Raw genomic sequence first — 24,277 nt, forward strand, 5'->3', positions numbered from 1 at the left:
GCTAGGGGGTTATGGTTAAGGTTACGGTTAGGAGTTAAGTTAAAGGGTTTTAAGGTTAGGGGAAGGGTTAGCTAACATGCCAAGTAGTTGAAAAGTTTCTAATTAGCTAAAATTCTACAGTTGTCCATGGTGAGATTCTTCTGTCTTATGGAACCATACCAAACATAACATATCATATTAACTTGAGTGTCCCAGATTCACGCTTACTATGTTACCTCTGATAATAACATTATTATTGTAGGCGGCCAGTGCTTGACTTGGGCAAGTAAATACGTTCTCTATCAAGTCATTATACTGAAAAAAATATAAATGCAACATGGAACAATTCCAACGATTTTACTGAGTTACAGTTAATAAAAGGAAATCAGTCAATTGGAATAAATAAATGTTGCCTTAATCTATGTATTTCACGACATCTAATCAACCAGACTATTTGCATTGCCCCCCCCCCCCCTACACTGCTGCTACTCTGTTATCATCTATGCATAGTCACTTTAATAACTCTACCTACATGTACATATTACCTCAACACAAGTTGACTATGAACCGCCTGAATATAGCCCCGCTATTGTTATTTTACTGCTGCTCTTGAATTATTTGTTATTCTTATCTTTTATTTTTTGGGGGGGGTATTTTCTTAAAACTGCATTGTTGGTTAAGGGCTTGTAAGTAAGCATTTCACTGTAAGAACTACACCTGTTGTATTCGGCACATGTGACAAATAACATTTGATTTGATTTGACAGCGGCACACCCTTGGGTGGACCTGTGAGGGCATAGGCCCACCCATTTGGGAGTCAGGACCACCCGCTGGGTAGCGAGTGGCAGGGAACAAATGTCAATTCTCTGGTGGACCTCAAAGCTTGAGACATCTGTGTCATTGTGTTGTGAGACAAAACTACACATTTTAGAGTGGCCTTTTATTGTGCACCTATGTAATGATCATGCTGTTTAATCAGTTTATTGATATGCCACACCTTCCAAGTGGGAGGATTATCGTGGCAAAGTAAAAACGCTCACTAACAGGAATGTAAACACATTTGTGAACACATGTTTTGACATCCGCTTTTGGTGCATATGGAACATTTCTTGGATATTTTATTTAAGCGTATGAAACATGGGGCCAACACTTTACATGTTGCGTTTATATTTTTGTTCAGTATACTTTCATAGTTGCCGACGTAATACAAATCACGAGTAATCCAATTGATAAAATGTCAAGGTGATACTGTGCTGCTACAATATTACAGACCAAGTGAAATGTTACGCTTGCTACATTGTGACATCTGTGGTTTGCTACATCACAGAGGTGTAATATCAACTCATCTCAAACACGACCGCAAAGCCGATAACCGCAAGACTGGGTTTGGATGACGACTTTCTGTATTGGAAATCGTTGGTTTTGTCCACAGACCAAAAGCTACGAACTGAGTCTGTCCCTCAAAGCCGCTCCAAACGCAGCTGACTTTTGTAGTAAACGTTAAAATCTTGCAAGCTTCCCATAATGCAATGCTAACTGGGGTCTATTCATTTCGGAAACCGTTTAAGAACCAAACAGAGCAAAATTAGAGTTTCTATTGGACACATTCAGGTAGGTCCCTCCCCGTTTCGTTTGCTTCCATTTTAAGAAACGTTTTGCAACTGATTCGCCTAAATGAATAAGCCACTTTTTTTAACCGGAGGAGCTAGCCAGAGAGCAGAAAACAACAACAGCAGCGTGAACGAGGCTAAACAACGGGCTAGCTAGCTAGCTACATGAATAGCGACAACAGCGACCAGGATTTGTCAAACGCAATGCCCTTAGTTATCTTAATTATTTGTCTTCTAGTCGGATAATGTGAGTAATGTCATTTTAAGCTTGGACCAAACATATTTGCTGTTGCATATCGCTTTGCATTGACATTACGAACCTTACTCGAGAGCAAGCTACCTAGCAATCGACGTCTCTCTATGTTTGAATATCTTCCGGCGGCAGCAGCGGTGTCATGAACAGTGGACTCCCAGCTTCAGCTGCTCCACTCGGGGGTGTCGGAATACCCTGCGTCAAGGTGAAGTTCTGCCGATACTACGCAAAGGATAAGACTTGCTTTTATGGGGACGAGTGTCAGTTTTTGCATGAGGAGCCTTCTATGGCAAGCATGTCCCTTCACAGTGGAGCAAGTCCTGTCCCTTTATCCATGTCTGGAGGAGCCGTGACGTATCCGCTTAGTGCACCCCCGGCCTGCCCGGTTGGGGTACCGAACGTCCCCAAAAAGGGCGACTCTCTGGGGCCTGCAGGCACGGTTCTGGAGGGACAGATGTTAACCAGTGAGTATACTTCGTCTGTTTGTACCCGTCCTATACGACAGGGCCTAACACAGCCTCATCGGTGGTTGTTGCTTTTTGGGCGTGTGAGGGGCTTTGTTAACACTGAGCCCGGGGATTCTTTGAGGCCTCTTTTCCCCCCAAAACAGCGTGGGTTAAACATGTTTTTCAAGCATAACTAATTAAAGTGTCTGAGCGCTTAGCTTTTCCTCCAGAATTTGAGCTCCTTCAGTAAATTCATTTAGTTAGCAATTTGAGTGTTTTTATATTTGACAGCTACAAGAGATCAGTGGGAAAATTCAGACAATCATTGGCTGATGTAGCTAGCTAACGTTAGATGGCTATGGTTAAAGTTATGCTGGCGGAAAAAAAGTTTGCGCTCTTCTTGCATTAGGTAACTACTATAGTTAGTAATGCGTGCATCTAACGTTAACTAGCAGAGCTAGTTAATGTTGAATCGTTTTGGAAGCGATGCATTTTATGATGCTTGTCTTCGTGCTTGTCTTCGTGCTTAAGGTAACTAACTAGCTATTACATGCTAACCAAACATCTGCTGCAGTGAAGTCAATTTACTTAGTTCCTAACTAGTTAGCATCATCACTTGCAAAATAATTCAACCACCACAGCTGTATTTTATTTGATTTAACTCTGCACAATGCCACGTGTTCAGTTGCAAGGTGGATATTATCATTTGGGCACACGGAAACTGGATAAAGTTGAAGTGTTTACATCTTCTCAAGAAGCGTGCTGATTGGCTACTCATCTGTAATTGTCCTGTAAATGAAGACAAGCTATGGCCTCATGATTACAAAATTAGTTCATAGACACTTATGTGCATTACATGCATTTTGCATCACTAAACCATTAAATTAACGAGACCCCTGCCATTCTTTATAAGGGTGATATGTATGGCATATTTATTTATTTAACCTTTATTTAACCAGGCAAGTTAGTTACAAATTCTTATTTTCAATGATGGCCTAGGAACAGTGGGTTAACTGCCTGTTCAGTGGCAGAACAACAGATTTGTACCTTGTCAGCTTGGGGGTTTGAACTTGCAACCTTCCGGATACTAGTCCAATGCTCTAACCACTAGGCTACCCTGACTCCATAATGTTTTTCAAACATAGAATATGACGTTTACCAGGACCACCCAGGCCTTATTTAGTAGAAGCAGGCGGCTGATTCTGAACCCTTTGTCTCTGTCCTCTACAGTCCCTGGGATGGAGAGCGGGACCCTGAGCGATGCCAATCTGACCAACTCCTACTTCAGCAGCAGCTTCATTGGGGTCAACGGCTTCGGGAGCCCGGCAGAGTCTAAATACTCTATCATGCAGGTATGACCAGCCTCAGAATCCAACTAAACAGTACTGACCCGACAGATACCTACTTTTGTTTCAAAGTGACTTTGAGATTCTTGTTAGTTTTATTTGTATGTATGTGTATATATGATTTGTCATTCTACAAATGGTACTATCTTTAGATCTGCAGTAGGGTCAAATACTGAATAATAGTGCTACTTGGCTGATGTGGTAGAGGTGAACTTATTCTTGTATGTTTATCAGAAAGTCTGGTTCAGTACTGGTCTAAAGACAGTGATCTGTATTATCAGGGAACCTTGGCTTTTCACTAGGACCGGGAGTAACAATGGCCGTCTCTCTCTTTTGAGCACAAATCACTTTGAGAGCCACCACCTGTCCACTTACGCAATGTGTTCGTTCACGCTCATTCTTCAAAATAAAAGCCTGAAACTGTCTAAAGGCTGACACCTTAGGGAAGCCATAGAAAATGGAATCTGGTTGATATCCCTTTCAATGGGCAATAGGGATGCATTAGAACACAGGGGTTTCAAAATAAGTCACTTCCTTATTGGATTTTTCTCAGGCTTTTGCCTGCAATATCAGTTCTGTTATACTAACAGACAATATTTCTACAGTTTTGGAAACGTTAGTGTTTTCTATCCTAATCTGTCAATTATATGCATATTCTAGCATCTGGTCCTGAGAAATAGGCTGTTTACTTTGGGAAAGTTATTTTTCCAAACAAAAATAGTGCCCCCTAGCTTCAAGAGGTTTTAACTGACTTGCCTAACTGATTTGAACTAGTCTTTATCAATATGTTGAAAATTAATTCTAAATGAAATAACTAAGCCTTATTTATTTTCCTGCCAAACAATGATTATTTAATGAATGAGTATAAAATTGTGAATTAGCACAAATTGCACAGGCACAAAACGATTATATCGGATATCGTGTTATTTGGAGTAGATGTCTCCCCAACACTAGTCTCAAGTATTTGACCTAAAGAAAATCGGATAATTATGTAGTGCTAGGTGTTTGTTTATTTCAATCACGCAATTATGCAGGTTTTAGCAGAATCACATTAGTGGAAACCAAGACTGTTCTCAGGGCAGGCCTGGTTGTAGCTACGCTGAACAAAAATAAAGACGCAAGTGTTGTTTTCATGAGCTGAAATAAAATATCCCAGAAATGTTCCATATGTGCAAAAAGCTTGTTTTGCTCAATTTTGAGCACATTTTTGTATGTGTTAGTGAGCATTTCTCCTTTGCCAAGATAATCCACCCACCTGACAGGTGACATGTCAAAAAGCTGATTAAACCGTATGATCATTACACAGGTGCACCTTGTGCTGGGGGAAAGAAAAGGCCACTCTAAAATGTGCAGTTTTGTCACACTGCACTGCCACAGATGTCTCACATTTTGAGGAAGCTTGCAATTGGCACACTGACTGCAGGAATGCCCGCCAGAGAATTGAATGTTAATTTCTATACAATAAGCCACCTTGAACATCATTTTAGAGAATTTGGCCTCACAACCGCAGACCATGTGTAACCACACTAGCCCAGGGCCTCCACATCTGGCTTTTTCAGCTGTGGGATGGTCTGCTACAAGCCACCTTGGACAGCTGATAAAGCTAGGTTTACATAACCAAATCATTTCTGCACAAATTTTCAAAACCTTTTTCAGGGAACCTCGTGCTCATCATCCTCACCAGGGTCTTGACCTGACTCGCAACAGACTTCAGTGGGCAAATACTCACCTTTGATGGCCACTGGCACACTGGAGAAGTGTAACGAATGAATCCCAGTTTTAACGGTACCGGGAGGATTACACAGTGTGTGTGGGCAAGTGGTTTGCTGTTGTGAACAGAGTGCCGTGGTGTTGGGGTTATGGTATGGGCAGGCATAAGCTACGGACAACAAACACGCTTGCATTTTATTGATGGCAATTTTAATGCACAGAGATAATTTTACGAGATCCTGAAGCCCATTGTGCCACCAGCTCATGTTTCAGCATAATGCATAGCCCTATGTCGCAAGGTTCTGTACACAATTCCAGGAAGCTGAAAATGTCCCAGTTCTTCCATGGCCTGCATACTCACCAGACATGTCACCAGTTGAGCATAGTTGGGATGCTTTGTATCGACGCATGTTCCAGTTCCTGCATCTTCATACAGCCATTGAAGAGGTGTGGGACAACATTACATAGACCACAATCCAACAGCCTGATCAACTCTATGCAAAGATGTCGCGCTGCATGTGGCAAATGGTGGTCACACCAGAGACTGACTGGTTTTCTGATCCACGCCCCTGCAGGTGCATATCTGTATTCCCAGTCATGTGAAATCCATAGATGAGGCCCTAAAGAATCTATTCCAAATGACTGATTTCCCACAAACTCCAACTCGGTTAACATTTTTCAGTGCACATATTTTCGAGTGGCGTCGGACACTTTTTGCATTCAGCTATCCTGAATTCTCCTAACCTGCTGAGAAAAGTCCCTTCTGCTAGTCAAACCCGGCAGTATTGTATCTACAATTTGACCAGGTGCATACACCTACGCTGAATTCCAAGACCATCAGCCAGAGATGCAGATACAGTGGCTTCTAATGGGAATTCTTTGCTTCAGACAGGTTCCTTTTGGGAACATCAGGGCTGCGGTCTTTGCTAGAATATGGTAGCTAGGTAACTAATACTTCAAACAGATGCTTACTTTTTTTGTAGAGAATCACCAACAGCAGCAGTTCTCCCAGTCTCCTTGACGACGGTGCCAAGAACTTCAGCCACAGCGCTCACGGTAAGAACCCAGTACCTAGAGGAAACTTCATGGAATAGCTCAGTGGTTCCCAACTCCGATCCTCAAAGACCCCCAACAGTACAAGCACATCTGATTCAACTTGTCAACTAATTATCAGGCCCTCAATGAGTTGAAGCAGGTATGTTTGGGGTTCTCGAGGACTGCTGTTGGGATCCACTGGAGTATAACAGATCTTTGAAACTAATAACTGTAGAATTATAATTGGTGCAACTTCTAACTCTTTGATTGTAAAACCCATGAAATCACTGACAGATCTATTCCATGGAACCCTGGCAGCTGGACCAGGTCAGAGTTGTGGGTCGATGGAAAACTCTCCGTGGACAACACAGTCTTCATTCCCTCTCCCTCTATGTCCTCTTCCAGATCCAGGGAATTCCCCCATGTCTTCACTCTTCAGTGACTTTGGTGCTCTGAGCATATCACAAAGGAGAAAGGTGAGCACCACTACCCAGGTTCCTGATGTGGTCGTCAACCATGGGGAAGAGTTTGAGCTTCAAATGTCTATTGAGTGTTTGAGCTCCTAAGGGGGAAATGGTCAAACCTAAACCCATCCGTTGTGGTTAGTTTGTGTGCGTTTTCTTTAGATTACAACATCCAGTCACTGTTTGTTTTTGTAAACTGTGATGAAGCCAAATCCGCATATAAGGAAAATAAACAAATAGAATATCTGAAGGCAAGAAGAACAATGAAATCTAATCCTAGGGGTTATGCGTCTCTCATTCTCTCCAGGGTCCTAACCCTACAGCCAATGAGTTCATCCCTAAGGGGGTTCCCCGCATGGCCACTATGGTCCAGTCCAGTGGTCCGGCCTTCCCATCGCCCCTCTTCCCCCACCTCGGCCTCAGCAACTCCACCGCCCTCGCACCTGGTGAGCCATCCACTACAAAAAAACAACACTTAATTCTAACTTAGAACACTTCTAGGTTTTCTCCGTTTGCACTATATCATGGATATGCCAGGTTTTCAGGGTGAGTGAGTTAGCAGTGTAAAGGTTCTCTATTGATGTCACCTCCCATTATTCTTCTGGCTAGCCAAGTGAGTTGACTCCATACAGTGGAGATGCTCTATAGAAAACAACAATGTATTATTGAAGTCCCTGCCATGATTAATTCCACCTTAGTCTGTCACTAGTTAGTCATAACAATGTATGTAGGTACTCCAATGAACTCTGTACCTCTGTTTAACACCCTCTCTGGTACCCCCCCATACAGGGATGTCTCTCTCTGCGGGGTCCACACCCCTCCACTCCCCTAAAATCACCCCCCAAACCTCACCTGCCCCTCGCCGGCGTAGCCACACCCCCAACCCCAATAACCCCAACCCAGCCAACTACATGGTGTCCACCAGTGTGTCTGACCAGGGGGCCCACATCATCCAGAAGGAGACGGTGGGGGGGGACCACCTATTTCTACACGGATAACACCCCCGCTCCCATGGCCGGGATGGTACGTTCCATTTAGTCTGCCCTTACTGACAGCATGACCTATTAGTTTGAATTACTCCATAAATAGGAAGTGCAGTCATTAAATGTGTTTCTGTGCAGGTGTTTCCTACCTACCACATCTACCCTCCCACTGCTCCCCACGTGGCCTACATGCAGCCCAAAGCCAACGCTCCGTCCTTCTTCATGGCTGATGAGCTCCGACAGGTACGCCCACCCTCTCTTCCTCCACCTGGTTCTTTCTGTCTGAAACACACACTGTTTCCATTTCTGTTCTCTTTTTCACCCTGTCTCCATATTAGTGTCTCTGTCTGTTCTAATCCTCCAATCTCCCTCTGTACTGTGATGTCAGTGTTGATCGCTGATGTCATTTCCTGTGGTTCCCTTTAGGAGCTGATTAACAGACATCTGATTACCATGGCTCAGCTTGACCAGTCAGAGAACACAGGTAAAGCATCCCTTCCCTGATTGGCTCAACCGAGGTGGGTGGGGGCTGTTATTGTCGTTGTATTGACGGTATGGCCTCTGTCCATTTGGGGTTTTACAGCAGACTGAAAGTGAGACTCGCATCCTGAAATGTCTTTAGTATTCCTGACAGTTCACACAAATAGTCACTATAGTTGGTTCATAGAACACTCAAGTTGTCCAAGTGTCAAAACTTGTAACTTAAGATGCATGCTAACTGATGTAGGTTATTTTGGCGCTGTTTGTGTGCTGGTGTGTTGTCATGCCGTGTAACCCTGTCCCAGGTGTTCCATCTGAGGTGGATAGCTACCACAGCCTGTTTCCCCTGGAGCCTGTCCCCCCTCCCAACCGCCTGCAAAAGACCAGCAACTTCAGCTATATCACTTCCTGCTACAAGGCTGTCAACAGCAAGGACGACCTACCGTACTGCCTGAGGAGGATACATGGTGAGTTGCTCGTATGACACAAGATGAACACACACAATTTTAAATGATGTTATATTTCGTATGGGATGTATTTTCTTTCAGTCTTTGAAAATAGAAGGAATCTTGAGTGGTCATCTTCTTTGAATGTCTTGTGTGCGTCCAGGTTTCAGGCTGGTGAACACAAAGTGTATGATGCTGGTGGACATGTGGAAGAAGATCCAGCACTCCAACGCTGTTACCCTGAGGGAGGTCTTCACCACCAAGGCCTTTGGAGATCACTGTGAGTCGTGTGTATGGGTGGGGTGGGTCCCCCCCATGTTTTTTGTGTGTATAGATAGATATATCTATACACACTTCTGTAGCTCAGTTGGTAGAGCATGGCGCCGCCAGGGTGTTTCGATTACGTAGAATGTATGCACACATGACTGTAAGTCGCTTTGGATAAAAGCGTCTGCTAAATGGCATTTATTATTATTATTATTATAATTTTTTTGTAGGAGTCTGTTTGATCCTTAAGAAGCCCCCATGATAACCTCCTGTTTCTCTCAGCGTTGGTGTTCTCCTATGACTTCCATGCGGGGGCAGAGACCATGTTCAGCCGGCACTTCAACGACCCCGCGGCCGACTCCTACTTCACCAAGAGGAAGTGGGGTGAGTGAGTCCGGCGCACCCACCAACACACGCCCCGTGTTGACCCACTTCCGAGTTGTTTTGAATGCGTCATCAAATGGCAATGAAAGTTGGGCTTCATCAGTGTGTCACCCGGCAGTATGCATTTTGATATCATACTCTTAGTAGTTTGAAACCTGAATGTTCTCGTACATATTGAGGTATATCTTACCTGCTACAAAGGATCCTATTACATAGGCCATTTCCTTCTCGACAAGCTGGCCACCTTTTCTACCATAGTAGATTGATATGGGCTAGTGATTTTGCTGTTCTTTACTTGTCTTGTTGGCTGAGGAAAATGTACATGTGGGCAGTTACTCTAACATGTTCAAAGTGACATCAGAATTGGATAAGAAGGACTCTGCACATCATTGCATTCTTCACTGGCATGTTCGGGTAATATGAATTACCATATTCTAAATGTGATTTGTGTCATTCTGAGCACCGTGGGTAGACGCCCTGATCAGGTGTGCTTGCCAGTGTGGATGGTTTGTGTGTGAGGGTTGGGTGGAGGAGTGTTCCAGCACTGACAGTTGCTGGTCTGTGTAAGGGTGTGTTGCTGGTGTGTTCAAGCTGTAGTCAGGGGAAGCTGTGGCTGAAAGTGATCCTGAGACTGGTGCGATAGCTACCAGCCAGGCCCAACTACCTGCTATAGGAAGGACACAGCCAGAGGAAGCAGAACCTCTGGCCTCACTGACCTCACGGCAACAAGTGTTTAACTGTCAGTATTACTGTCACACTACAACACCCCTCTGTGGCCTCACAGCAACAATAAAGGTCACACTAATAGCTCTGCAACTCTATCGCACTACAGTGTTCACAACTGGGTGTTTGAAGTAAGCATCTGACATTTACTGTCAAGTTGATATCATTTTCTTTTTTGTTAAACCCTTTTATTGGAAAGCCTCAATGTAGTGTGTCCACCCACTCTGCCCAGAGTTGGTGAAAATGTGCTTTGATGATTTCACTTCCTTATGTTGTAAAATCCATTTTAACAAGACAAATGTTCTGAATCGTTCAGTGGGGTCTTCCTCTAACATCAACATTTTATATCCAAAAAGTCTGCTTTCGTAACCTAACCCATCTGAAAATAAGCACCAGTGGCGCTTTCTCGCAGCGACTTGAGGATTTTACATGTTGTCGTCATCCGCAAAGTTGTTTTTGCAGTTTGCAAAAAGCCAAATGAACATGAACTGAATGCCAAATAAAAAGCTTGTGGTACTCAGTGCTCCGTTGACATGCGCTTGTTTTTTGTGAAAAATCTTTGAAAAGAACCCAAATTTCACATTTAATATAAAAAACGTAGACTCCAAATATGAAACCTCTAGCTATGTGCCGTGTCTCAATCTATGTCTTACCTCCTTGTTTTATGTCCTCCGGGTTGGACGGTGAGCTTGTCACCTTAATTCTCACACAGCATCCGGCCAAACTCTAACGCAAAGCTATTTCCCAGACCCCCCCCCCCCCCCCCCCCCCGGCCTTCATTGATTTAGTCACTGTAATACTGGCCACCCTACAGGACTAAGAACACCAATAACTGTTGAACGAATTATGATCGAGACATGAGGTTTGGACCATTTGGTTTTGTTAAGCGTAGCTACACTTTATTTTAACCATGAACACCCTGCTCAATATGTTTAGTCTGTTTCCTTTCTGTGTGCTGTTCTCCCCCTGTAGGACAGCACGAGCCCACTCCACCGCGGCAGCACGCAGGTCTGCTCCCCGAGTCTCTGATCTGGGCCTACATCGTCCAGCTAAGCTCAGCCCTCAGAACTATCCACACTGCTGGTCTGGCCTGCAGGGTCATGGACCCCAGCAAGATCCTCATCACCGGCAAGACCAGGTACACACCTCACAGACACGCATCGAGCGCACACACACACACACACACATTGCTGACCAACGTTATTGATCCCAGCAAGATTCATATTCTCTGAAACCAGGTGTGAACACAGATGTTGAATGTGACAGTGTGGTCAGAGAAACTGAAGTGTTTTTCATGCAACCTCTAACCAGTCACAGTTGCTGGTTTAGTCCTGCGTTCCTTGCTAGAGAACTGTGCAGAAACCAATGTCTGCCTGATGTTTGTTGTAGTGCTGATAGTATCTGCTGGGTTATTTACTGTAAACTACAGTGAAAGCAGAAGTTCTATACTAGTCCTGGCTTCCTTTTCTCAGAAGGGGGAGAAACCACACGCTGACATCCCACTAACATTTGACACACACTCAACATGCCTTTTTCTCCCTGCAGGTTACGAGTGAACTGTGTCGGGGTGTTTGACGTCTTAACGTTTGACAACAGTCAGACCAACCATGTGACCCTCATGCCACAGTACCAGGTACAGTAACCCCCCCCCCCCTCCACATGTCAGTCTGGCACAACATGGCCAAGTTCAGCTTCAAGTGTCTTTTTTTTTTAATCATATTTTCCTACCAATTTTTCTTCCCAAGAAAATTGTAAACCCCTCCTGGTCATCCTGGTATTTCTGTTCAAATGCAATTTTAAAAGCACAATACCAGTGGAAATAAGATCTGATCTGATACCACTATAAATGGGGAAATGTACACATGAATCCTGAATCTAACGGTTTCTGTTGCAATTTAATCAACTCGAGTTCTGTCACCACACTTTTGTTTTTAGCCTAGTTTATGAAGCACGTTGGCCGAGTTTGGTAAAATGTTGTTATTACAGCCTAGTGAAGATGACATTATGTTTAGCCTCTGACTGAGATGTTAAGATATCTTGTTGCTCCTTTTCTCCCTCCATGGACCTGGTTAGCAGGGGAAATGAACACTGTTGTGGTTATTTTTACTTTGCGTATCGACTTATTGTGGTCACTTTGTTAGAGAACATCAGATTCTCTGCTAAACAAACAAATGAGCAAATAGATCTAGGAACAGATATTCCACACCATGGATTAGGTTTGGTTTTTAGTTATTCAAAATCAATTTGTAGCTACTTTAAGTAAATACCTGCAGTCAACTTGTGCAATACATTAGGAGATAAAGCAGATCACATTCTTCATTTCACCCGTCACATTATTTTACATTAGGAAGCTTAACGTAGTTCCCCACAACAGTTGAGCCAGTCACGTGTTTGTTTGTAAATAGCACAATGGGAGAAAGCGGGAGCAGTCTAGGTGTGTATTGACGGTTTGTGTTTTTATATTGAAAGTCAACAGTGATCAGGGAAATGAGCGTACAATGAAAAAGGAAGTTTATTTTTTTATTTTTTACAAAGAATGATGCATGGCCATCATATTTCTAATGTTTATACAATGGGTGGGACTGAAATAGCCAAATACACTAATTTGAAGGGGTGTTTAATATTTTGTATATGTATGTATATGTGTATATGTGTATATGTATATATATATGTATATATACATATATACATATATACGTATATACATATACACACAGACAGTGCCTTGCGAAAGTATTCGGCCCCCTTGAACTTTGCGACCTTTTGCCACATTTCTGGCTTCAAACATAAAGATATAAAACTGTATTTTTTTGTGAAGAATCAACAACAAGTGGGACACAATCATGAAGTGGAACAACATTTATTGGATATTTCAAACTTTTTTTAACAAATCAAAAACGGAAAAATTGGGCGGGCAAAATTATTCAGCCCCCTTAAGTTAATACTTTGTAGCGCCACCTTTTGCTGCGATTACAGCTGTAAGTCGCTTGGGGTATGTCTCTATCAGTTTTGCACATCGAGAGACTGAAATTTTTTCCCATTCCTCCTTGCAAAACAGCTCGAGCTCAGTGAGGTTGGATGGAGAGCATTTGTGAACAGCAGTTTTCAGTTCTTTCCACAGATTCTCGATTGGATTCAGGTCTGGACTTTGACTTGGCCATTCCTACACCTGGATATGTTTATTTTTGAACCATTCCATTGTAGATTTTGCTTTATTTGTTGGAAGACATATCTCCGTCCCAGTCTCAGGTCTTTTGCAGACTTTTCTTCCAGAATGGTCCTGTATTTGGCTCCATCCATCTTCCCATCAATTTTAACCATCTTCCCTGTCCCTGCTGAAGAGAAGCAGGCCCAAACCATGATGCTGCCACCACCATGTTTGACAGTGGGGATGATGTGTTCAGGGTGATGAGCTGTGTTGCTTTTACACCAAACATAACGTTTTGCATTGTTGCCAAAAAGTTCAATTTTGGTTTCATCTGACCAGAGCACCTTCTTCCACATGTTTGGTGTGTCTCCCAGGTGGCTTGTGGCAAACTTTAAACAACACTTTTTGTGGATATCTTTAAGAAATGGCTTTCTTCTTGCCACTCTTCCATAAAGGCCAGATTTGTGCAATATACGACTGATTGTTGTCCTATGGACAGAGTCTCCCACCTCAGCTGATCTCTGCAGTTCATCCAGAGTGATCATGGGCCTCTTGGCTGCATCTCTGATCAGTCTTCTCCTTGTATGAGCTGAAAGTTTAGAGGGACGGCCAGGCCTTGGTAGATTTGCAGTGGTCTGATACTCCTTCCATTTCAATATTATCGCTTGCACAGTGCTCCTTGGGATGTTTAAAGCTTGGGAAATATTTTTGTATCCAAATCCGGCTTTAAACTTCTTCACAACAGTATCTCGGACCTGCCTGGTGTGTTCCTTGTTCTTCATGATGCTCTCTGCGCTTTTAACGGACCTCTGAGACTATCACAGTGCAGGTGCATTTATACGGAGACTTGATTACACACAGGTGGATTGTATTTATCATCATTAGTCATTTAGGTCAACATTGGATCATTCAGAGATCCTCACTGAACTTCTGGAGAGTTTGCTGCACTGGAAGTAAAGGGGCTGAATAATTTTTCACGCCCAATTTTTCAGTTTTGATTTGTGTTTGAAGCCTGAAATGTGGCAAAAGGTCGCCAAGTTCAAGGGGGCCGAATACTTTCGCAAGGCACTGTATATATTAGTGCAACAAGCCTAAGACCACCATGTGCAATGCCAAGCGTTGGCTGGAGTGGCGTAAAGCTCGCCGCCATTGGACTCTGGAGCAGTGGAAACGTGTTCTCTGGAGTGATGAATCACACTTCATCTGGCAGTCCCGACAGACAAATCGAGATTCGGCGAATGCCAGGAGAACGCTACCTGCCCCAATTCATAGTGCCAACTGTTTAGTTTGGTGGATGATGAATAATGGTCTGGGGCTGTTTTTCACTGTTCGGGCTAGGCCCCTTAGTTCCAGCGATGGGAAATCTTAACGCTACAGCATACAATGACATTCTAGACGATTCTGTGACTCCATCTTTGTGAAAACAGTTTGGGGAAGGCCCTTTCCTGTTTCATCATGACAATGCCTCATGTACAAAGTGAGGTCCATACAGAAATGGTTTCTCGAGATGGGTGTGGAAGAACTTGACCGGCCTGCACAGAGCCCTGACCTCAACTCCATCAAACACTTTTGGGATGAATTGGAACGCTGACTGCAAGCCAGGCCTAATCGCCCAACATCAGTCCCTGACCTCACTGATGCTCTTGTGGCTGAATGGAAGCAAGTCCCCCATGGCAATGTTCCAACATCTAGTGGAACGCTTCCCAGAAGAGTGGAGGCTGTTACGGAAGCAAAGGGGAGACCAACTTTATATTAATGCCCCATGATTTTGGAATGAGATGTTTAATAAGCATGTACACATACTTTTGGTCATGTAAAACTATATGAGCTGGGTTGCATGTCTTTGCAATTTAGTTTATTTTCATTTGTGCACGTTAGCATGTTTAGCTAGCAGCCGCCATGGAATTTCGCTATTACTTGTGCTAATTTTGTTAGCATTCTGGTAACAGATGCCCAATATCCCCCCCCCCCCCCCGTTCTAAACTGGTAATACCGTAAATCCCGAAATGAGAGGATGGTATGACAATTTGAACATCTGGAACCGCCCAACCCTACCATGCAGAGTTTCAGCACCATGGATAGCGCCACGATTGATCAATTGGCTGCAAATCTGACTAGTAAAACCGCCATGCTCTCGTTTTTGTTAGTGTTACATCATGGGGAAAAAATCTAATATTTACTTCCTCAAGTAATATTGTGGACACAATGTATCAGCTGTCTTGTAACCATATTTTTATATTTTGTTTGTGTGTGTGTGTGTGCGCTCTTGCAGCAAGCGGACCTGATATCCCTGGGGAAGGTGGTGTTGGCCCTGGCCTGTAACTCTCTGGCTGGCACTCAGAGAGAGAACCTGCAGAAGGCCATGGAGTTGGTGTCTATCAACTACTCATCAGACCTCAAGAACCTCATCCTGTAAGACACACTGACACACTGACACACACACACACACACACACACACACACACACACACACACACACACACACACAGAGAGACAGAACCCATCCTTGAAAAGGACGACACTGGGTCCTCCCCTAAGTCATTTCTCACCGTCATCTGCAACACACTCAGATACACAAGTGAACACCCTGTTTGCACTGACAAGTACTCAGTCACCACCTGTTTGTAGGTATCTGTTGACAGAGCAGTCTAGGCTGCGCAGCGTTAATGACATCATGCCCATGATTGGAGCTCGCTTCTACACACAGCTGGATGCATCACAGATGAGGAATGATGTCATCGAGGAGGACCTGGCGAAGGTACACTAACACACACACTTGTGATGCCACCTCTGATATGTGGTAGTGGTGGTAAATGGAAGGAAGTCACGTGAGGAGAAGTGTCGGGGGTGAAAATACAGGATATTCTGTAGAGGCCCTATCTGGCCTCTACCGCGTCTGCTGTTCTGACCTTAGACCTGGGGTGTGAAACCACTGGCTGTGGACTGCCCCCCAAACCCACTGCTTAACACCCCCTCAGCAGCGCTACTCTTGAGTTTTGTTTTGGTGCTTATATCAGGAAACCGAATAGTGTGAGCTGTTCTGCAGTCTTCAGCATTAAACAGAAAATGCCACCTTTCAGTCCATTTCAAATGCAACACTGTTGTCTGTCCATCAGTTGTTGTGTGTGTGTGTGTGTCTACATGTTATCAGTACTGTTCTGAACATCAATGGTTCATATTACTGTGTATGTATAGTACAGGTAACTGCCAAAATAATGGAAACACTTGAGTAAATGAGGGAGACAGTATATTGTAAGCAGGTGCTTCACACAGGTGTGGTTCCTGAGTTAATTAGGGTCATGTATAAACATGCCCAGTTGTCCATTATTTTAGCTACAAATTTCAGTGACTTTGAAAGAAGGGTGTCAAAGGGGTCTCAGTCACCAGATCTCAACCCAAATGAACACTTACGGGAGATTCTGGAGTGGCTCCCGAGACTTTTTCCATCAACAAAATACCAAATTATGGAATTTCTTGTGGAAGAATGGTGTCACATCCCTCCAATAGAATTCCAGACACTTGTAGAATCTATGCCCACAGCTGGCTGCACATGAGCCAATTGTAATGCCCATGGTCAGTTTGGTTTGACATTTCATATTGCTATGGCTAGTTAGGGACCATCCGTACATTATCTGTGTACGTGGGACAATATTTAAAGATGTCAATGGCTCCGAATTTCAATGACTTAAGCCAACTAAATGGTAGAAATTCATATATGAATATTGAAAGCATTTAATGAAGCAACTAAAAGATGTGTAACGTGCTAATATTGTCCCATTTACTACTAGCCCCAGAGATGTGTTATACAATATCAAATCAACTTTGCCACGATCACACACCAGCCGGCTGAATGAAGTTGGCCAGCACTACCTAGCCTCTGACTTCAAGACACAACCTGGTTAGACTGTTTCAAGTTCTGTGAGGGATTGTCACTGTACAAACACTTTCCAGGTCCGTACACGAGACCCCAACATTATCCCCTCCCCCACAAAGACAGCTGTTACCTAATATATGACTTACACAGTTTTATCTCTGTTGTAGGAGGTCCAGAATGGTCGTCTCTTCCGTCTGTTGGCCAAACTGGGCACCATCAACGAGAGACCAGAGTAAGTACTGAACTACTCCGTTAGGACTGGGTTTAGAACATCTGACCAACTGTTTCTCACCTTCATATCACACTTCTGCTAATGTGTGGCAGGTTTCAGAAGGACCATACGTGGTCTGAGACGGGGGACCGGTACCTGCTGAAGCTGTTCAGAGACCACCTGTTCCACCAGGTGACAGAGGCTGGAACCCCCTGGATAGACCTCAGCCACATTGTTTCCTGCCTCAACAAAGTATGCCAGCTCTCCCTGCATCTTTCTCTCTTTTCTTCTCATGCCCTTCCCCTCACTTCCCCTCTGCCATGCCCTTCCCCTCTGCCATGCCCTTCCCCTCTGCCATGCCCTTCCCCTCACTTCCCCTCTGCCATGCCCTTCCCTCTGCCATGCCCTTCTCCTCACTTCCCCTCTGCCATGCCCTTCCCCTCTGCCATGCCCTTCTCCTCACTTCCCCTCTGCCATGCCCTTCCCCTCTGCCATGCCCTTCTCCTCACTTCCCCTCTGCCACGCCCTTCCCCTCTGCCACGCCCTTCCCCTCTGCCACGCCCTTCTCCTCACTTCCTCTCTGCCACGTGAGCCACCTGTCTATTCCAGTATGTCTTGTTGCTCAGCTGGCTACTAGTCTACCAGTACTCTCCCTTCCTCTCTGTGTAGCTGGATGCGGGCGTGCCTGAGAAGATCAGCTTAGTGTCTCGGGATGAGAAGAGTGTTCTGGTGGTGACCTACTCGGACCTGAAGCGCTGCTTCGACAACACCTTTCAGGAGCTGCAGCAGGCCGCTGTCGGACCGCTGTAGCGCCCCCCCCACAGGCAGCGGGGTGGGGCTGCCTGAACCGTACAGCACATTATTGCACTACAGCGGAGGACCAGGCGCATAGTGATGACATCAGCGTGGCGAGAGAGGCAGAGGGGGTGGGACTTGCTGGACCTCAGTCACATACACTGTCTTGGCAACCAGGAAGGCTTTTCTAAAGCTGTTTTTTTATTTTTCCTAAAATCCTGCAGCTGCGATGACAAGTAATGGACAAAAACGGAAGCTGTAAAGATTACGAACGCTTAATTTTTTTTAGACTTGGGGAACAAAACGGATACTAAAAAATAAAACCACCACGTGGGATTTAACTTTTTCCTGCTTTTATTTTTTATTTTTTTATAGATATTTTTTTTTTCTCCCTCTGTGGAGGATGGACTAAGATGGTTGACTTTTTTAAATGAATGTGAGTGGCCTACAGGCTGCACCTACCGAGAGTGGTGAACACACACTGAGATCCTAATATAAAATCAGGCTTTATTTTTACTGTGTGTCTTCCTGCTGGAGACCACACCCCTTCATACCAACGCTCTAAGAGACGGGACAGACCACTGGACACTTTCAAAGGGGGTGGTCAGGGAACCCATTTCTGAAATGGACCTCCTTGCTTGTCGGTTCCCACTCAAAAGGACAAACCACTGAGTTTTTGGGTAGAGTGCTGGGTTCGGGACTCAGACAGACCATTGGTCAATTCAATGCCTTGATGTGGAGGTCAAGGGTCATGCAACATTGAGGTCATGTGTTAGGGGGGCTATTGCGTTAAACTGGTTTCTGTTGGCACTGAGGTAGGGTTTTGTCTAGAAGGGATACATTTTTTGGCTAAATTGACTTTTTGTAGCAGGTTTAGGATAACTTACACCGCAGTTTAGGAAAAGGGTCAGGGTTAGTTAAAATGCACCAAAAATCAACTTTTTCCATAAATTTTACAAAAGCTGTATCCTATCTAGACATGATCCTTAGGAAGGGGTATCTTCTCCCTGTTTGTGATATAGCGCAGGGTCATAAAAGCAGCAGGCTCCATAATTGCTTCATGATGGACACTATTGTGGAAAATGTTGTGACACCAATGATGAACTCAGTGAGATGGAATATTTAGGTCTGGCTCATCAGCGCTGGGATGAAGCCCACAGACTGGGCTCAATGTGGAATGTCCTCCTTTTTGTTGCCTCTTTCTCTCTATCTGCTCCCCTGCTTCCTTCCCCTGAGGGGTCTCTGCCAACCTCTTCATTTGAGAATAAGTGATACTTTAAAAAAACATTTTTTTTTTTTTTTTTTGCTGGTTCCCCTCATTTTGTTCAGCTGTTGTGCAGTGATGCATGATGGGACATGGAAGGGAAGGTCTTTCTCCCTCAACACAAACGTTATGCTGTGGACCAATTCCAGCTGGGGTGGGGACGGAGGGGGCAAGGAACAGGACAAAGTGGTCAGTAAGAAGAGGTTTTAATAACATCTGTTTTTATTTGACCATTTAATTTTTTTAAATCATGTGAGACAAAATGTGCTCGACACCGAGCAGCGACAACCAGGAATTTAACCTCTGACCTCTCCCAGTGGTCACCTGGGATCTTCCCCCTGAAGTGCGCACTTATTCAATCCCTCTCATGGTTTTAAAAATAAGGGATTGGCGTGAGCCGCTGGAAACTGCTTATACCAATCCAATGATTTTAAATTCACAAGGGGTAGTGAAGGAGTTTACTCTTCAGGAAGAAAAATCTAGAATTTGGGAGAGGGTGGGTAAAGATTGGTGAGCAGTAGCTGATGCATTCAGAAACAAGGGTCTATTCAGAAGGGTGAAACGTTCAGTGTTTTGTATATATCATAGACTTCTAGTCACACGAGATGAGGTAACTGTGTCTTTATCACTGTTCTATGTGTAACATATTGGACGGTCCACCCCATTGAATAGACCTTCTGTTGAATGGTTTGGAATTCTCTCAGGATGACGGACAGCAGGAGGGGCCTGATGACTGAATGTGTTTGGCCGTCATTGGTCGCCCTTTATCCAGTCAGATCGATGTGGACTGGACTCCAGGTGGAGATACTGTGGGGGAAATTGATAGATGGCCCTAAGCACAGATTTAGAATCCGTTTACTCTGTCCAACCTTACCTGACCTACTTGGGGATGTCAACATACTGACCCTGTCAGTGATTAGGGGCATTTCTTACCCAATATTCCATGAGGCGACATGGGAGTTGCCCCATAGTACAGATCTAGGATCTGTTTACTCGACACCTAGCCTATCCTGAACCATTTAGGAGTTGAAGAGTAAAACTGACTGTAGATCAGTACTTAGGGGCCACTTGATCTAAAACCTGCTCGGAATTAGAATCATGTACTGTTTTCAGTGAAATGATCGAGACCGAAGAGGTATGTGGTGCTTAGAACTCAAATTTTAAACAGGTCACACTAATCCACCCTATCAATATCCCCCCTATCAATATCCCCAACAACTCATGACACTCTCCTCTCCCCCCCACTACACCACTCTAACACTCTCCTCTCCCCCACCCCACTCTGACACCACTCACCCCCACTGACACTCTCCTCTCCCCCACTACACCACTCTCCTCTCCCCCCACTACACCACTCTGACACCCCCCCACTACACCCTCTCCCCCCACTACACCACTCTGACACCCCCCTCTCCTCTCTCCTCCCCCACTACACCACTCTGACACACCCCCCCCCCACACCACACCACTCCTCTCCCCCCCACTGACACACTACACCTCTCCCCCCACTACACCACTCTGACACACTCCTCCCACTACACCCCCACTACACCACTGACACGCCTCTCCCCCCACTACACCACTCTGACACACGCCTCTCCCCCCACTCCCCCACTCCCCCCACTACACCACTCCGACACACGCCTCTCCCCCCACTACACCACTCCGACACACTCCCACTACACCACACACATGCCTCTCCCCCCACTACACCACTCTGACACACGCCTCTCTCCCCACTACACCACTCTGACACACGCCTGACACACGCCTCTCCCCCCCACCACTGACACACCACTACACCACTCTGACACACGCCTCTCCCCCACTACACCACTGACACACGCCTCTCCCCCCACTACACCACTCTGACACACACCTCTCCTACAAACATCTACAATCACCATCTTAGTATGTTGTTTTGCCCATCTTGTGTTCATTGTCTCAACTTTTGCAATATTGTGTGTACAGCAGTATTTTAATAAAATATACCAAAACAGTGTGTTGTCTTAGTGTCATGCATGTGAAGACCAGAGGATTGTCTTGACAGTCAGTGTGATAACGCTTCTTTACTTCAACATTTTTTAGATGTGTTTTGAATACATACATACTTGTGTCAGTCAGGGCAAACGTCTGTGGCTATGAAACATGCTATACAGTCCTTCTCCATCGCCTGGTCTAACATACATATATACTGATTTTAATGATCACTGACAGCAGTTGCCTGCCTTGACACCATTTCATGAGGTTAAGATATTGTAAATAAATAGGTGAAACACTATTCTAATGAATACATTCTTCCAGCATACACGTGTAGGAACATCATGGTCAGGTCACTGGAGGCAACAGAGGTTCCTCTGAGCGCTATAGTCCGTACCCATATAGAGAAGCAACTATACTAAATAGAATGGTACATGGACATGTGGTGTTGCTGCATGTGAAAACACAATCATGGAATTAGCTGCAGTTAGTGGTGTGGGTGTGGCACCCTACGCAGGCCTCAGTAATTCACACCTTAACTCCTGTCCCCCTGAGGAAGCTACAGCATCAAATCCAATCTGTAGAGGAATTGTTTGTAGATACAGATCCTTGGAGTGAAGTCGTCTGATAGTATGTTATGGGGAAATGAAGCGCTGCATCAATAATTAATCTGTGACGAAGAGGGAGGTAGGTAGGGAGGAAGATGGCCTAAAGACAGAGAAGTGAGTGTTTAGATGGAGTGACAGACAAGGGGGTGATGGTGTGCTGGGAGGGTGGAACCAAGGCAGTTCTAACCAGAGGGAGAAGTGTGATATAGAGTTGTCAGAGGGAGGGGTAGAGGAAGGCAGAGTTGTAGTCTGGTGGAGGGGAACAGCTCTCCTCTGAGTCACAGTCGCATGGGAGGACAGGCGGCTCGTCGTCATGGAGACCAGTGATGTCATTACACATGCAGGGCACCAGGTTCTCCCTGCACGTACTGATGCTAAAGGACCTGCCAACACACCCCTCAATCATTATCAACACAGAACACAAAATACACTCATTTGTAGTCAATGAGGGGTTGAAGGTTAGAGGTGGTGACCTTGTGAGGCTCTTGGCACCGCTAATCCATTTGAGGCGTTTGAGTTCCTCAGAGGGAAGAACCATCCCGCTGTCTCCCTGCTCATCCTGAAACACACCAGTTTGACACATTATTGTGTGTGATACACACCAGACACCACAGTGACGAGCAGTGTGTGGTGTGAGTAAGAATGTAAATGTGAATCAGTGTGTGTCCTCACATCCGGGCCAGGCGGGTCCTTGCTGGGCAGTTCCTCAAAGGTCCTGAGTGTCGCTGTGCTCCTGGTGTTCATGTAGCTGGAACAGAATTAAAACATGACCAACTACAACCCATTGGACTGTACCAACTGTCATGTTTCTCTGTTTATGGGGGTGTTCCTAGCCTTACCCTAGGCTGATGAGTCTGTGTGGATGCAGGTCAGTCAGGGAGCTCTCTGTGGAGTCTCTCTGGACGCTGCTGTCTGGGTCTCTCCCTCCACACAGGAACGTGCCCAGGGGAATGTAGTCCTTCCCATCCTGCTCATAGACAAGGTTCAATGCATAGGAAAGAGAGAGAGTGTGTGTGTGTGTGTGTGTGTGTGTGTGTGTGTGTGTGTGTGTGTGTGTGTGTGTGTGTGTGTGTGTTACCTGTTGAACCCGTGCTTCCAGCAGGTCTCCCAGTGTTTCCACTAAGCCAGTGAAGGTGGGGCGGTCTGAGGGGTTAGCCTCCCAGCATGCCAGCATGGTGCTGTAACTACAGACAACACACCTGTTATACTCACACTCTCAGTCTCTCTTCAGTTCTCTCTCCAATATATTTGTCTTTCTCACATTTCTGGAGTGCTGTACTCTGGGGATCGCATGCGTGTTCCCTCCTTTAGTTGGTGACAGAACTCCTCATCTATGTTCAGGCCTGGGTACGGAGAGGCTCCTGTGAGACAGACAGAGAAGAAGCCTTGAGTCTTGTCTAGGTGTGTAACGGTATGTACTAGTCATAGTATGAGCCATAGAGATCCTATTAAATTAAGAGTATTCTAATTCCTAATTCTATGGGACCAGCAGTATGTGTTTTGTGTAAGTGGATATGAGGACCGACCCAGAGAGAATATCTCCCAGAGCAGAACTCCATAGGACCACACGTCACTCTGGGTCGTGAACACTTTGTCAAAGATGGACTCTGGGGACATCCACTTCAATGGCAGCCTTGCCTGTGGAAAACAGAGGTCATGGGTCAAAATCAGCTGCCAGCAGAGAGGACAGAATATCCTGGTCCCAGACCTGTTTGAGGTGTCTCGCCAACTTGGCCGGACAGCACAACTACTGTAGATCTGAGAATAGGCAGTGAAGTCCCCGTTATGAGGAGGAGGAGGAGATGATTGATTGATTTTTTTTTGTGCGTGTGTGTGTGTGTGTACACTCACGTCTCCCTTGCGGACATAGTCCAGGTCTTTGTAGAGGTCTCTGGCCAGACCAAAGTCACAGATCTTCACCACTTTGTTCTCAGACAGCAGAATGTTCCTGGCAGCCAGGTCACGGTGGATACACTGACATAGAAACACACACATTTAAAATGCACAATTTGGACCTATTGATCGCATCGAGGTACAAATGGGACACATATTTTCAAGGTCATATACTGTATGTCTTCTCAGACAGACAGGCTGACAGACACAGGGTATCAAACCTTGCGAGAGGCGAGGAACTCCATGCCTCGAGACACCTGGAAACTGAAGGAGATGAGATCCTCCAGGAACAGAGGAGACTTGGAGACACCTGGAGAGAGAGAGAACAGGAGACAGACAGAGAGAGACAGAAAGAATGGGAGAGGGAGACAGACAGAG

At 45.1% G+C, this 24,277-nt stretch overlaps 2 protein-coding genes across 3 annotated transcripts in view; one reads left to right on the forward strand and one right to left on the reverse strand.

Annotated features, from left to right (window-relative positions):
• The first annotated feature begins 1,550 nt into the window (after positions 1 to 1,550).
• LOC124039558 (PAN2-PAN3 deadenylation complex subunit pan3-like) lies at positions 1,551 to 20,701 on the forward strand. The gene is given in 19 exon segments (XM_046355658.1): positions 1,551 to 2,306; positions 3,519 to 3,640; positions 6,328 to 6,400; positions 6,785 to 6,855; positions 7,151 to 7,289; positions 7,633 to 7,811; positions 7,813 to 7,866; positions 7,965 to 8,069; positions 8,253 to 8,310; positions 8,612 to 8,773; positions 8,916 to 9,032; positions 9,302 to 9,403; positions 11,099 to 11,264; positions 11,672 to 11,759; positions 15,547 to 15,686; positions 15,903 to 16,032; positions 17,316 to 17,380; positions 17,473 to 17,611; positions 18,029 to 20,701. Coding segments are annotated over 19 exon segments (2,373 nt in total). The 5' UTR covers positions 1,551 to 1,984; the 3' UTR covers positions 18,170 to 20,701.
• Positions 20,702 to 21,266: 565 nt separating this feature from the next.
• Positions 21,267 to 24,277, reverse strand: part of LOC124039556 (vascular endothelial growth factor receptor 1-like) — a 100,871-nt gene continuing 97,860 nt past the window's right edge. The window contains exons 19-27 of one of the 2 annotated variants that reach the window (XM_046355655.1): positions 24,121 to 24,209; positions 23,858 to 23,980; positions 23,533 to 23,644; positions 23,268 to 23,367; positions 23,085 to 23,190; positions 22,846 to 22,973; positions 22,679 to 22,754; positions 22,480 to 22,565; positions 21,267 to 22,389 (exon numbers count right to left, since the gene is read on the reverse strand). In XM_046355655.1, coding sequence (XP_046211611.1) covers positions 22,221 to 22,389; positions 22,480 to 22,565; positions 22,679 to 22,754; positions 22,846 to 22,973; positions 23,085 to 23,190; positions 23,268 to 23,367; positions 23,533 to 23,644; positions 23,858 to 23,980; positions 24,121 to 24,209 — 989 coding nt within the window. In that variant the 3' untranslated portion in view covers positions 21,267 to 22,220. The remainder of the gene's footprint in view (positions 22,390 to 22,479; positions 22,566 to 22,678; positions 22,755 to 22,845; positions 22,974 to 23,084; positions 23,191 to 23,267; positions 23,368 to 23,532; positions 23,645 to 23,857; positions 23,981 to 24,120; positions 24,210 to 24,277) is intronic. The other variant, XM_046355654.1, reaches the window with a different exon arrangement.

This window comes from Oncorhynchus gorbuscha, linkage group LG07 (genome assembly GCF_021184085.1).
Source record: "Oncorhynchus gorbuscha isolate QuinsamMale2020 ecotype Even-year linkage group LG07, OgorEven_v1.0, whole genome shotgun sequence".
NCBI lineage: Eukaryota > Metazoa > Chordata > Actinopteri > Salmoniformes > Salmonidae > Oncorhynchus > Oncorhynchus gorbuscha.